The sequence below is a fragment of the Ochotona curzoniae genome, unplaced genomic scaffold (genome assembly GCF_017591425.1).
Source record: "Ochotona curzoniae isolate NIBS_2020 unplaced genomic scaffold, NIBS_Ocur_1.0 contig_3819, whole genome shotgun sequence".
Lineage (NCBI taxonomy): Eukaryota > Metazoa > Chordata > Mammalia > Lagomorpha > Ochotonidae > Ochotona > Ochotona curzoniae.
The window spans coordinates 58,544,488-58,559,512 of NW_024466004.1; the positions used below are offsets into that span (position 1 = coordinate 58,544,488).

Below are 15,025 nucleotides of genomic sequence, written 5' to 3' on the forward strand. Positions count from 1 at the left end.
AGCTCTTTATAATATTTGACAGCATTCACTCCCAATCCATAAATGCCTGCAATGGCTAGTGTTGGGAAGGCCACGGCTTGGAGCTATAGACCCAGTCCAGTTCTCCTATGTGGGTGGCAAGTACCCAGCCACCATCTAATGACTTCCAGGATGCACTTGGGCAGGAAGCTGGAACAGGGAGTGGAGCAGGACCTGAACACAGGTGCTTGCACAAGCGATGCAGGCAGCTGACACCCCAACTGGTGGCCTGCCCAGCAGGCCAAGTTGCTGCCCTTGCCTTTTTGTTGCTGTTAAGGGAGTTGTAACATCAAGCAAGGTAACTTTCCTAATTAAATTTCAGAAATGGACAGGGTGAGATGTTAAGTATATGTAAACTTAAAAAAATAAAAGCTTATAAAAGATAAAGATGATGTCATTTATAGCAAGAATCACATCACTATACTTTATATTTTATTCAATTTTAATATGGTTTCCATTATTAACTTTTAAAACAAAATGATTTCCAGTTTAAAAAACAATGCACTGACCACATAATTCCTTTTTCATTTTATACAGTTATACAAATATTTCTAAATACACATTTTGTGTTCAAGATGATGGCAAATAAGATTAACTGTACAGTACATAAGGAAAGAATATTTTAAGCATATTTAGAAGCAATAGAAATGTCTATACAAAACAAGCAAAAATGGGATAAAATTTTTCATTTTTAAAGTATTGCAACAGGCCCACAGGTTTGTAACAAAAATGTTTTTTTTGCACAGTTCCTCACAATGCCCCATTAATAGCTAAAGCAAGACAGCGGTTTTTAGAAAATAATGTTTCAAAATGCTACACATGGTACTATTGTTTGCACAGTTTGATCAAAATAACGAATCTACTTTGAGTCAAGCAAAACCTAGAGGAGATATACCAAACAACTTGAAAATCATTTGTATAAAATCCATTGCACGTTATTGTACTCAGTTGTTTGAAAAGTAAAAAAGTGTATTTACAAAATATTTCGCAGTCAAAATTATAAAGTGAATGGGTATTTCTAACACGTCTTGATACAGACAGTTCAAGGAAAACACACAAATGGTTTTTCTTTAAGAGGTTTTCAGTGCTCCTTCCACAGGGAAGTAAACGTGATCTACTCAAATGGATCTACAAGATGTTACACAAACTGGAGCAAATCCAACACCTGCATTAGAAGACAATGTTACAAAGGTGACAGAATGAGGAATTTGTACACTGTAAGAGGTGAGCAATTCGGAGATCAACAAGTACAGTTTCCAACTCAGCATCAAAGTCTTCATGATTCTTGGGGGAAAGACGGACGATGATAGCCTTGACTTGATGAAAGTTGAAAAGCACCATGCACAACAGTTTAGTGGTAAACACTGAAAAAATAGCACCTGGAGTTCTGTGAAACTGACAAGTCAAAACTGGTCTAGTAACTGCCGGAGATAGGGCGCCTTTGATAATTCTCTGTTTACTTGGGAGAGTTTGAAAAGTACTGGGCAGTTCATAGACACACATGGAATATGTCGATCAAAGCAACCAGTACAGTTCTTGCATATCTGAAAGCATAAGAAAATACAGAGGATATTATTTTCATAAAAACAAAGTCTCCCAAGAATTCATTTCATTCCTGATCAACTTTAAAAGACTTCAACTGAATCTTACTGGGTTAAAGCCCACTTAATTGAGCAGTTATCAAGCTGTATATTAAATTAATTGTAAGCATTTTTCAATAACAGAGTTATTGCTCTGTAGACAAAGTTAAGTCAATTTCAAAGTAGTAACTGGTGGTGTTCAATCAGCTCGGGAGGCTTGAAGCAAAACCCCAGACCAAGGAACCCCAGGATCTGCATGTGAGCCTGGGGCACTGGGCTTTTAAAGGCTCTCAGGTATTTGATATTTAAGTTTTAATCTTAATGATACTAATAAAGCAAATTTTAAATAGAAAAGAATGACCCAATGACCAGCAGCTGTTGGACAATCTGATCACCTATGCAGTATTATGGTGCTGCTCTATTCATGTGCTTTGGTGCATTCTATGAAGACAGAATATGCCATTCTATTAAAAAGCTTCTTGCTGCCAGGAGATGCAAATATATTCTCAAACGCAGACTTTCTGTATTACAGCTCTATCCTGTAGGTATACTCAGGTGCCAGGACAAATATTTAAGTCCCCTCTCTGCCTGTCTGATAAATAAGCCAGGATGGAATTACTTGATTTGTTAAGCTTAACTGAATGCTGGGCTTCTACATCTTTCCATGGTGATTCAGACTCACATTTAAAACTCAACACCACAAGGTGGACACCTACATTTTAACTTGTAAAGAGGTAGACATTAATAAAATTTTCAAGTGAATGAATCATTTTATTTTCTGAGTCTCTAATAACTAGTTTTATTACTACTGTATTGTTACAATGTTTTCACTTTGGAATTTATTGAGGCTTTCTTTATGGAATGCTACAAAAATGATCACTCCTTAATCTGTAAACATTTAGGAAGAGTACTGTTCACTTTTGTGTTGCCGAGTTTGATATATAATCCTCAGGAGTTGAGATCTTCAATAACTGTACTCCTCTCTGAGTGCTGGATTAGAATTCTCAGAATCTCCGCTTGGGAATATTGTCTGCTTCTCATCACATCTCCTGAAATTTGTTTTATGAATGTTTCTATAGATATGTACATGGGAAAAACACATTTTTAACTCTTAAGAAAAAAGATAAATTTAATATCTCTTGAAAGATGGTAAGTCATTTTTAAATCAATTATAAATGGCAGCAAAATTTTTGTTAAGAAATAAGACCTAACATTAAAGGAGCATTCTGGGCAAGTTTATGTTCCTAGCGTAGTGTTCATCACTGGGGACCTCGGGTAAGAGCAGCTAGGAAGAAATCACACTCAGCCGGACTCAGGAAGGGCTCTAGGGATCCTGTTCTTGGTTTGTGCCTTGGGTTAAGATTCAAGAAGGGAATCTGCTACAAGATGGTTGCTGCTGTTGGGATGCAGCCCATGAACTGAAGAGAGCTGGAAGCACCCCTGCAGACTGCAGTGGTTTTACTGCTGAGATCCACAACTAGCACAAATGGCTCAAAACTGGCTAATAATAACTCCAGAAATACAGTCTCTTAGTTGAGTAGGGGGTGATAAAGGGAGTAGGGTGTGTAAAGGCTAGGAGGTGGGAGAGATTAGGGTACACCCACAGACCCAAAACAAGTTCAGTGTGGCGATGGCACAAGGAAAAGGGTAGCAGTAAAGCCCGAACAGAGACTTATAAACCTTGCTGAGGAGCTTGAACTTTATGGCTGTTGTTTATTTCTGCTCAGATGTGAAAAATCATCTTTGCATATTATTCCCATACTGCATCTCAGTGATTTATTAGTAACATGACTGTGCTGGTTTCCTGATCTGAGCTCCTAGAACTCCTGTAGAAGGACTCGGCCATGTGGGGCAGGTGTTCAGATAGTGCTTGAGCTGCCTGTATCCCATGTTGCGGTGCCTTTGCTTAAACTCTGGCTCCACTCCAGCTCCCTGCTCATGCACACCTTCGGAGGGAGCAGACGGTGGCCACCGAGTCGGGTCCTGCCACCTACACAGGAGTGCGTGCTTCTGTGTGACTCAACTCTGACTCTGGCTGTGTGGGCATGTGGTAAACCAGAGGACAGAATGTCTGCTTTCCCAATAAAATAAACAATTGTCTTTCATAAATGAAAGAATGTTAGCCATTGACTTTTCTAGCTGTACTTTTAGAACTACAGACTTTCCACATTCACTAATAATTCTCCTGATTTTTTTTATGAGCAGACTAAGCAATGACAATAATTGGAACCTTTTGATTCTCAAAAGAATTTTGCCACTAAAATTAGTATTTTTTCTAAAAAAATTGAGAAGCAGAGACATGGAAAGAGAGGACATTCCCATTTGCAGGTTTCTTTCCCAACTGCCTGAGCAGCTGCAGCTAGGAGACAGGAGTGGCAGCAATCCAATTACTTGAGCCATCTCCAACGCCTCCTCCCTTAAAAATCTTACTATTCAAAACTGGGTAGATGACCATTCTAGCTCTAGGTTTTAATAATCATTGTTCCATAAAAATGGTAAGACTAAGCCATTTTAATGGTTTAGCTGAATTACATTGTTGAGATCGTTAACAAGTTTGCCACTGTAGAGTGCTCACTGCACTTGTCATATAAGCTTTGTATCTCATGCTGAAACTCAAGGTGATCTGTGAGTCCCTGGAGAGTCAGGCTACCTGTGAGCTGGGTGCTGACCAAGATCCTACCTTTACGAGCTGCTCCTGTTTGCGCTCCAATTCTCGGATTTCTTGGTTGAGAATGATGGCAACATGCTGAGGTTGGCTCCGACATTTATCACAGATGCCATGCTGAGTCAGGTCATCACATACAGGGCAGTGTAAAGTGGTGAAATACTGTGAAATAGTGCCTTTCCGCCCCTCCAGTTCACTTCGAGCGGAGCTTGCGGCTTTGTGGATCTATAAAATCGTAATTCAGAAATGAGTCTGAGCCAGCTTCATAACAGAGCTCCTGTTCTTACATAATTATGACTTTGCTCAGGCATTATTTCACTCACTGATTCATTTATTCAACATGCTGAGAAGCTACTATGTGCCAGGCACTCTTCCAAACACTGAAATACCTGAACACCCTCTGCCACTCAGTCTGAGACAACAGCAAAAGACTGAGGTGATCTGAATTCTAATCAGCAGAGAAAATGGTGATTCTAAAACATGTGATGCATTATTATTTACAGAATCACACATTGCTCCTTCAATCTTCTAATGATAAGCCAGCAACTCAAGCAAGGCTCCTTTGCTAAGACTCCATGTTAATTTACTGGAATGCTAATTTAACATTATTTCTTTGATTTAGTCAAAATTCTAGTAACTATGTTCCATATAATTCTTTTTTTAAAAAAAGATTTATTTATTTATTTTTATTACAAAGTCAGATGTACAGAGAGGAGGATGTTCCGTCCGATGATTCACTCCTCAAGTGACTACAATGTCGGGCCAGTGCTGTGCCAATCTGAAGCTGGGAACCCAGAACCTCTTCCGGGTGCAGGGTCCCAAGGCTTTGGGCCATCCTCGACTACCTTCCCAGGCCACATGCAGGGAGCTGGATGGGAAGTGGAGCTGCCGGGATAGAACCAGCGCCCATATGGGATCCCGGCATGTTCAAGGCGAGGACTTTAGCCGCTAGGTCACGGTGCCGGGCCCATATGTCCCATATAATTCTTAAACATCTATGTTGAAGTTTTACTCTTTATTTCCTATCAGCTTGTTTGCTCCAAGTTATTCTGTAGTCAAGTGTTCACCACCAAAATAGCTTTAATACTTCTGTTAACTTGGCCAGCCTGATAGAAGCTGGAAAGATGTCTGTAGAAAACTTTCAAGTTTCTCTTTTAGAAAACCAGAACAATGTGGCATCGCTGCCAGTGTAGGATGGAAGATGAGCTGCTTTGCTCATTATAACAAGTAAAGTAAAATGTTAAGTTTTACAGGAAATTTAAAGTGAACTTTCTCTGTAGCTCCAGCACATGTACAATTTAGTAAGCTTACCCTTGGTAGTTCATGATACCAGCTGAAGACGTCAACACCAATAAGCGAGAAGATCCTTGCCAGAGGTGGGAGGATTTGCTTAGTGATATAGTAAGTTGCATTCAGCCTTAGACTTGGGTCCTGCAGGACTTCCACGGGCCGCCTCACCAGCTGTATTAGTGGGACTCCAGGGCTCCCATAAATGATGACATATGGCACTCTCTCCCCAACTCGAGGCTCTGAGCGCCGGTCATAAGTGAGCATTTTTCTGTTCAAATCCAAATAAGACACACATACTCAAAGACTGTCATACAAACATCATTACAGAATGTGAAATCAGAATTAAACATCAAAGACAAGAAATCTACAATTTGCATCAGATGGATAGACTATTAAGAGTTTAAAACTCATCCGTAAATTACTGCCACCTGGAAAATGAGTTGACAGATAATATAACAGGCTGAGGGAAAATTTAGCTGGTGTAACAATCTGATTCCAGGGTGAGACCACCTAAGTGTTTGGTGGATCAGTACTAAAGGAAAGAACATGTTCTGTGTCAAATCACAATCTCTTTGCACTTAGTTTCCCCAGGGAGGCCGAGGAGTAGAGGGGAGGCCCGACGTGGGCAGATGGAGCAACAGTTTTGTGCATCTGTGCAAGCAGATGAGGTGTGTGCTCATTTACTCTCAAGTCTGTGCAGAACCCCAAGGCCACACTGGTTAGGACTGTGCCACTGTGTGCTTTCATTACCTTGTAAGTTCCAGGGCTGGCACACAAGCTCCAGGTCTGTAAGAAAAACTTCCTCTATATTCCTTGGCAAAGATAAAGTCTTGTATGCTGGCCTTTCCTTCCAGAAGTTTCATACATTGTCGCTGAACATACTGTTTAATTAGACTAATATCTCTTGTTTCAAACAGCAGCTTCAGAGAACGCTCAAGTATCTTAAAACAGACAAAAAATATGCACACTATATGTCACTGCTGTTAAACTTGCTGATCTACATAAATAATGTAGTACTTATAATGATAACAAAATTATTAGAAATTAGAAAATATTTGAGACCATAAATAGCTTGCTATTTTTAAAATATACAGTTATTTGAAAGGCAAGGTGAGAAAGAGGAAGAAGAGAAAGTGGACAGAAGGAAGACAGGAGAGGGAGAGAAGGAGAGAGATGTTCTATTCATTTGTTCATTTTCCAAGTGTTTGTAACAGCCAGGAGTCCACAAATTCCATCAGTGTCTCCCATTGGGATGGCAGAAATCCAAGTCGTTGGTCTGTCTTCTGCTGCTTTTTCAGGAACATTAGCAGGAAGCTGGATCAGAATTGGGGGAACAGGTAGGTCCTCAAACCAGCATCCCAAGTGGCAGCTTAACATGGTGCCCCACAATGCCTACCCCACTATTTCTAAAACTGGAGTATTATATAGTTTGAGGAAAATCATATTGAAATCATAACAGGTGAAATATTTATCATGTGATAAGCAACAAGAATGTCTAAGTTTTTCTAAAACAGTCAAAGTACTCTAAGCATAAGAAATCAGACCAGCGTGTGGACTAATGGGTAAATCCACCACCTTCAATCAGACATCCAGATGTGTGTTGGTTTGAGTCTTGGCTGTTGTACCCCCCAGCCAGCTCCCTGCTAATGACCTGAGAAGGCTGCAGATTATCCAAACACTCAGAACCTTGTACTCACGTGGGAGACCCAGATGAAGCTTTTGGTCTGGGTTTTAGCCTGGCCTAGGCTTGGCTGATGTGGCCGTGTGGGGAATGAACCAGGGGATAGAAAAGACATTAAGTTCATGTATTGTTTTTATTTACTGCTATATAGAGGACTTAATTCAACTATAGAGATGACAGGCTCAAGTACCAAGTGGTTAGAATTTTTTACAGGACTGATAAAATTTTTACTAGAAAACAGCCAACACCTGGGGGATTTATGTAGTGGGGATATTTAAACCTGAAACTTTCAGGTGAATATTCTGTATGAATACTGGGCCTATGCATTTTTATACTATAAGCTTTTGATTTAGCATATGTTCAAGGCTACCTGTAGAGAACCTACTGGAAGCTAGTACTAATACCCCAAATTCACATATCATATATATAAAATACAACATAATTGATAGTATCCAATCCACTGTTTATTTTTAAAAATTGTTTTACTATATAAGAGGTCAGGGCTTGAGTAATGAAAAAATAAAAACACTATGGTTAAAAGTACAAAAACCTAATAATTTTAGCACTTTTCAGAAACCTTTCTAATTCATATCTGATCACCAAAATAAGTGAAATTCCAGGCAACCTGGGATTGATTATGTTGCTCATGAAATTTCTTGATTGTTAATTTCTCTTCTTTCTTATTCTATAATTTTGGGGAGCTGTCATATGACAACATACATCAACATCTCCAGGTAATAGATAGGAGAATTTTACCAAGTTCATGCATTGTTTTAGCAATTTTGCTAAAATATAAGGCATGCTGAGAAGTTGGAAACCACAGACTTATATGAAGTAAACTGTTTTCATTAGAAATAAAACTCTCAAAATTTATATAGCTCTTCCCGTAGTTATATATAGTTTTGTAGGATATTGCTCTTCCACTTACATGTGCACGCTAAGGATAACTACATTTCACCAGATTCTTAGTCACTTATTTCTTAATGAGGAAACAAGCTGGAACTTACCTTCGAAACAGCAGGGCAGGAATCTCTTCTAACAGTTTCTATTCCTTTTGCATCAAATACTGGGTCCTTCTGATCCAGTGTTTCATACATGTAACCCACATATCTCTTTTTTGTTTGCAAAACACAGGGCAAATACACCTGTAGTGATAGCAACAAAATGCTGCTAAATAACTATTTATCCCTGTGATGAATTTTGTATATATTTTTAAATCAAATATCAACTATAAAAACATGGTTTGTATGACTTGGAGGACAATAAATTCATTGCAGAATTTGTGAAAACACATAAAATGAAATTGTCTTACTTTTTTTTAACCACTTATTCCTTTTTTTTATACCACCAATTTTGCTCATAATACTGCTTTCAAGTTATATCTTCTTAATCAATTAAAATATTAATGTGGCACCTACATATTGCACAAAATTAATAAGTTGTAAGAGTTCACAGCACGATGCTCCTTGGCCTCCATTTCTCTTCCCTGCAGGCACTCTGTTACCGATGGCCTGTGTTCCCTTCCAGAGACAGTCTATGCAAGTACAAGGTGTGGCAGTTTGTGGAAGATGGGATCTTGAAACAGTTCATGAAAAATATGTACTACTAAAAATTATATGTATACTTTAAAATTTTTTGTGTGGCTTCTGCCTGGCCATGGCTGTTGCAGCCATTTGGGAATGAACCAGTGGACAGAAGATTTCATTCTAACACTGCCTTTTAAAAAATTAAATCTTTAAAAAAGATATAACTTTAAAAATTCTGAGACAGCTTTATGAAATATTTTAATATTAAACTTATATATTTTATTATTTTATAATACAGTTCTGTAGGTGTGGGGATTTCCCTTCTTTCATCCCCAAATCCCTTCCCTCCACTGATTTCTCATATCATTACAATCCTTTATGATAAGCTGTAAGCCCATATTTTAAATTTAACACTTCTATTGACTCATATATTGTTAATTACTCTGAAAATGTATCAAACAAGTCAGAAATTTCTAGGAGGACTATGAATTTTATAAGATAATTTAATTTTTTTAATTTAAAAGGCAGAGAGAGATGACCGACAGAGAAGCTCTCCCGTCCACTGCTCCCCTACAAAATCCTGCAACAGTGGGGCTTGGCGAAGCTGATGCCAGTGTGGGCGGCAGGGCCCAGGTACCTGAGCCATTGTCTATTGCTTCTCAGGTTGCACAACAGGAGACAAGGCAGAAGCGGTGCCAGGACTCAATGCTAGACAATACGGTGTCTAAATGGCATTTTAATTGCTCGGACAAAAGCCCAAGCTAATTGGTGAATTTTATTTGTGATGATTCACACTGTAGTCCTCTTACCTTTTCAAACTTCAGTTTAACTGGTTTAGGGTTGGTCGAAGTTACAGCTTCAGCAATTTCTTGACCAATCTTAAAAGATTGCTCTTTAGTGGCTCCTTTCAGTAGCACAAACATACTAAAGGATTAAAAGTAGAGTTGGATATTGGGTCACTATGAAAAGTGTCAAACAATGACTTTCCTAATATTCCAATAACAAGAGGAAATCATTTTTCTTTCCTTTACTTTATATTAAGTCACTCATGAATTCATGAGAGCTCATGTTGCATCCAGTATTTGAGACATGAGCTCTGATATTGCAACTGACATGAAAGGTCCTGTATGACAGTTAAGCCCACCATAGAACAACAGAATGTGATTATAAAGAAATAAAATTGACTTCTGGTATGGGCTGAATCTTCTTTCTAGAACTACCTAACTTTTAAAAAGCATGTTTTTGTAAACACATGTTCAGTGAGCAAGTTACAAAAACAAAGAAAACAGCCATCTATAATCCTACCATTAAGAACAAGAACATTATAAACATTATAGAACATTAAGAACATTATAAAAACTGTATATATCCTGTTAATCTTTTCTCATTTGGCAACTGTTTTTGTAACAAAAGGTGTGTTATGAACATTTTTCATATGACTTTGTTCTTTTACATTATATGTACAACTGTACCATATTTTAATATTTGGATATTTTTACCTTTTTCTTGGATAACATTCCAAACAAAATAATCATGTGACATACTTTAGTTTTAAAGTAAAAGTCTTTAAAAATTGTTTCAAGCTGAGATTTAATGGCCTTAGACAGCCAACCACACTTTCAGCTAAGCTATGAGCTAGATTACTTAAGCTTTTGTATTTTCTTTTAAGGTCCAACACAGGCTTATTTTCTTTAAAAAATTGTAAAATTCAGTGATTATTTAATAAAAACCACTCTACTGAGGTATATTTAATATGTAAAAATGAACACAATTTTAGCAATTGTATAGATTCTTTATGGATTGTATTGTATTTCCCTAAAACTCATATATAGCCTCAAATAATTCAGAATTTGAAAAAATTCAGAATAGGTTTTTCATGGAAAAGATTAAATTAAATGACACTGTTAAGAGTGTCACAACAGTGTTTATTTAAGGTGAAATTTGGATTAAGAAACACCTGGGAACTCTAAGCACAGAGACAAGGTCACATGAAGACACAGTGAGATGGAAGCCACGTGACAGCTAATGAGAGAGGCCTCAGGAGAAACCAAATCTGCCAACACCTCCTTCTTGGACTGACAATGTCCAGAACTGTGAGAAAATAAAATCTGTTAAGTCACCAAATCTGTGACTATGTTATGGCTACCCTAGCAAACTTGCACACTGTGTAACTACCACCAGAATCAAGACAGAACGTTTTCATGACACCCCAACATTCCCCTGCATATTCTTTTAATTAATTCATTGTACTTTGGTGCAAGGTTCAAAACAAGACTTTCTATTATTATATAGGTTAGTTTTAGTTTTTTTTTTTTTCAAAAACTTTACATAAGTGGAAGTATATTTTATGTCTGGCTTCTCTTACCATATTGTTGAGACTGACCCATAGTATAAGAGTAACAGTAATGGGTTCCTTTTGTATTGTTCAGTAGCATTCTGTTATTTGCATGTTACACAATTTGTTTATCCATTCACACACTGATGGGCATTTGTACTATTTGCAGTTTGGGTTCATTATGAAAAAAGCTCCAATGGATATCTGTATAGAAGTTTCTGTGTGGAAATGTTTTCATTTCTCTTAGGCAGATAAAGGAGTGGAACTGCTGGGTCATATGTTAATGGTATGTTTGATTTCATTTTGCTGCAAAACTTCTTAATGAAAAATTATTCTTAAAAATGTTCAGATGCAATGATGAATGCAAAAATTTAAAAATTGTGCTACACATACACACATTTCTTTAAGGGTCCAGTACAAACTAAGCTATGGCAACAGAAACCACCCAAGTGGTTGCTTGATGAGGGGGATGTGGCTCAGGGGAGGTAGACAGCATTGTAGGGTGACAGAATGTTCTGTATTTAGATTGGGTGGTGGTTCATCACTCAGGTCTGCACATCCTCATGTTGAATTATATCTGTGCACCATTTTATTAAAAATAATAAACAAAATGGGTGTGGGCCAGTGGGGCAAGAACACTATCTACCTCTTGTCTTGGCAGGAACAAAATCAACCTAGGCACTGGTGTGTGCAAGATATGCTACTGGGAGGAGACCTGATAGAAGAGCTTGGGGAACTCCTCTGTCAGGATGCAGTCCCTGCTGGTGAGCATAAGAACCAAGGCAAGGGAGCAGCCCAAACTAGACCAGGTTACAGTACCTGCCAGCATACATGTGGGTCAGGTCTGGGGATGGGCCAGCCCATAACATCCACCAGCATATGTGAGAACCAGGACAGGGTGCAGGAGGGGCTGGGTCAGGCCACAACACCAGCCAGTTCACATTAGGGCCGGGATGGGGGCTGGCTGGGCTGGTTAGGCTGGAACAGGGAGCAGACTGGACTGAACCAGGCTGTAGCACCCAATGGTGGATGCTGATGGAAGGTAAGCCATACTAATCTGAGGACAGTGGGTGCTGGGTTTATGAGTCCCAGGAATAAGGGGTCCAGTGGGACCTAGGTCACCTGGTCTGAGCCCTTAGGCCTGCCTGCATGCTGGGTGCTGGATCTGTGAGCCCTGGGGGTGGGGGTGGGGGTCTGGCAGGCCTGGATCACTTGGCCCAGGCCCTTGGGCCCGCCTGCAAGAACTGGTCCTCCTCACTGGAAAAGACAGAGCAGTGGGTGGCAGGCCCTGGTGCATATTGAGGCAATGGCAGCCCACTGGGAACTGCAGAGGACATCTGGTACCATAGCAGAAGGAGGAGGATAGAATAAATTGGACAACTACCCCAAATGACAGCAAACATTTGGGAGAATGGAGAGAGTCTAGGGTCAACTACATCAGCCAATGGACACTGAAAAGGTTTCCACATCCTTGGATCAGTAAGATTGACAGCATTTCAGAACTACCGAAGCCACCTGGGCAGAACCCTCAGAGCATATGCCATATCAGGACCCTAGGTTGACATCGGGTAGCTGTTCCCCATCCCTGGGTGCTGGGGTGCTTGGGAGGCTGGGTGTGGCTTCTCCTCTTATCCCCTCTCTTCCCCCAGGAACAGAAAGAAGAAATAGAAAACTTGGAAACAATGATCATTCCCCTAACCCTTGGTCCTTCCCACCCTGACCAACTATGTAAACATTAACTAAAAGAAAAAATTTTTAAGAAAAAAAATTATAAATAAAAGCAATTAAAATATGCACAAATACACTTTAACATTTTAAAGTTACTAACAGGATACACAGTTTAGATTTGTTGGTGGGTTTATTTGAGTTCATTTTATGCTGTTTTGGGCCAGTTTGATTTGGTGCTTAACTTTAAGAGAACTAGCCAGGATTAATAGAAGTTTTTGGTCACTTTAAAGAATAAAGATAATTAGCCTGCTAAGAGAAAGACTGCTTTAAGATGAATTTGCATTTATCACTGGTCCTTTTAATTTATTAAATAGCATTCATCTTTGGGTTAAGAAGTTCAAGTACACTTTTGTACAAAGATTTTTCAAAGTAGGTGAGTGAGTAAAGATGAGTCACTGAAGAGACTTACTAATCAATGAAGGAACAAAGCAGGTGGGATTATTCAGAATTCAAAGGCAGTCCAGTCCTGTTCTTTGCCAGGCCATGACTAATGATTGGGCTTGAGGAAGTCTGCAAACCCTTTGCAATCAAATGGAAAACTGTATTTGCATATGTACACTTATAAGAAGGGCAACACTTTTTTGGTGGCATAATGAAAAGTAACCATTCATATCTTTGGCAAGTACCTTTTAAACACAGTTTATGATATACATTTAAACTCAGAAGTCTGCAGCCATGTTTAATTATGACATGTTAAATGTCATTTCTTTATATAGACTAGATTCCTGTGCATATGGTTTTGAATCCTGTCTTGAGGGATTCCAGGAAAATCCCGTTTGTGGCTCGGGATAGGTTCCCTCTGTTTTTGGAGGCTGTATTTGATAAATCAAAACCTGTGTTAACTCTGATGAGACCATAAGCACTGGGAAAGATAAGATTGCCCTTAATCCACTTCAAATAATGAAATGATGATCTGAAGAGACGTATGAAAATACAAAACAAAAACAAATTACCTGTCAGTGTCTCCATATACAACCCTAGCACCCCATTTCTTGGTGTCATTCACCAGTTTAATAGCTCGTTCCAGGGTCTCTCTGGCTTTGTGAACAATGCTATCGCCAACCTGTGGAACAGACACAGCAGAAATGATTTCTTCACACAGCCCAGTGTAAGTTCACAGACTAACATTGATGAAGACATTTTAGAAAGTCCACAGAAAGTGGAATTAAGTTTATTTGGTATAATATTTTTGAAATCTACTCATTTGAGAGAGTCTTCAAAAAAGTTCAAGGAAATGCATATTATGAAAAAAATGCATGGATTTCAGCTTATTTTTTTGCACCAAAACTTGGCTTTAAATGTTTTCCATGAACTTTTGAAGTATCATAATAAAGTTAAATTACTACATATTTTGAAAAATAAGGAGAAAGGAATGTAAAAAGTAGTCACCAATGTCACCATTCTTTTCAGCTAGGCCTTGACAAATATAAAGCGCATCCTCATCGAATTGTATAATTAATAAAAAAGTTTTATTGTATTGCTATTTTATTTTGGAACATTCAACAGAGAATTCCTTATGAAATTTTAAAACAAAAAGGCATTTTGTCTAATTTTTGAAGAAGGGAACAGTAGTAATGATTAATACTATTACTATGGAATTTGAATGATCTGAACTAATATAGGAATATTATTTAAAATGCTGAGAACAGGTATTTAACCTAGTGATTAAGTGCTTATGTCCCTTACTGGAGTGTGCATTCAGTTCTCATCTTCCAGCTCCAATTTCCTGCGTTAGACCCTCAGAGGCAATGGTCATGGTTTAAGTCACTATGTTCTTCCCACTCACTGGGAGACCTGAACTGTAGCTCTGGCACAGCCCTTGGGGACATTTTGGCAAAGTGAACCATCAGGGAACTGCTCTATTTGTCTGTCTCCCTCCTTTTGAAATAAAAGTAATAAAAATTAAAAAAATTTACATTAAAAAATTTTTACATACATGAACAAAGGAATAACAGCAGCAGAAATCTTGAGTTTTAAGTCATAAATTCTGTTGAGATCTAAATATATTAGAAAACCCTGAGAATGTGAATTATACCTTAATGTATTTAACAATCATGCCATCTAACTGAAACTCAAGTTTGAAAAATCTTCAACCTACCTTCTGTTGCCACTGTCAAAGTAAACTTTTGAACATGTGAGGGCAAATAGCTGGATAGGTGAGCGCCCCCAGAGTCAAAGTCAATGACACTTTTAAAAACAAAC

At 38.5% G+C, this 15,025-nt stretch overlaps 1 protein-coding gene across 3 annotated transcripts in view; it reads right to left on the minus strand.

The window, feature by feature from the left end:
* Positions 1–445: 445 nt before the first annotated feature.
* Positions 446–15,025, minus strand: part of REV3L (REV3 like, DNA directed polymerase zeta catalytic subunit) — a 164,082-nt gene continuing 149,502 nt past the window's right edge. For all 3 annotated transcript variants that reach the window (XM_040983897.1, XM_040983899.1, XM_040983898.1), the window contains 7 exons: positions 13,777–13,886; positions 9,570–9,684; positions 8,242–8,379; positions 6,304–6,494; positions 5,575–5,821; positions 4,279–4,488; positions 446–1,562 (listed from right to left, as the gene is read on the minus strand). In XM_040983897.1, coding sequence (XP_040839831.1) covers positions 1,422–1,562; positions 4,279–4,488; positions 5,575–5,821; positions 6,304–6,494; positions 8,242–8,379; positions 9,570–9,684; positions 13,777–13,886 — 1,152 coding nt within the window. In that variant the 3' untranslated portion in view covers positions 446–1,421. The remainder of the gene's footprint in view (positions 1,563–4,278; positions 4,489–5,574; positions 5,822–6,303; positions 6,495–8,241; positions 8,380–9,569; positions 9,685–13,776; positions 13,887–15,025) is intronic.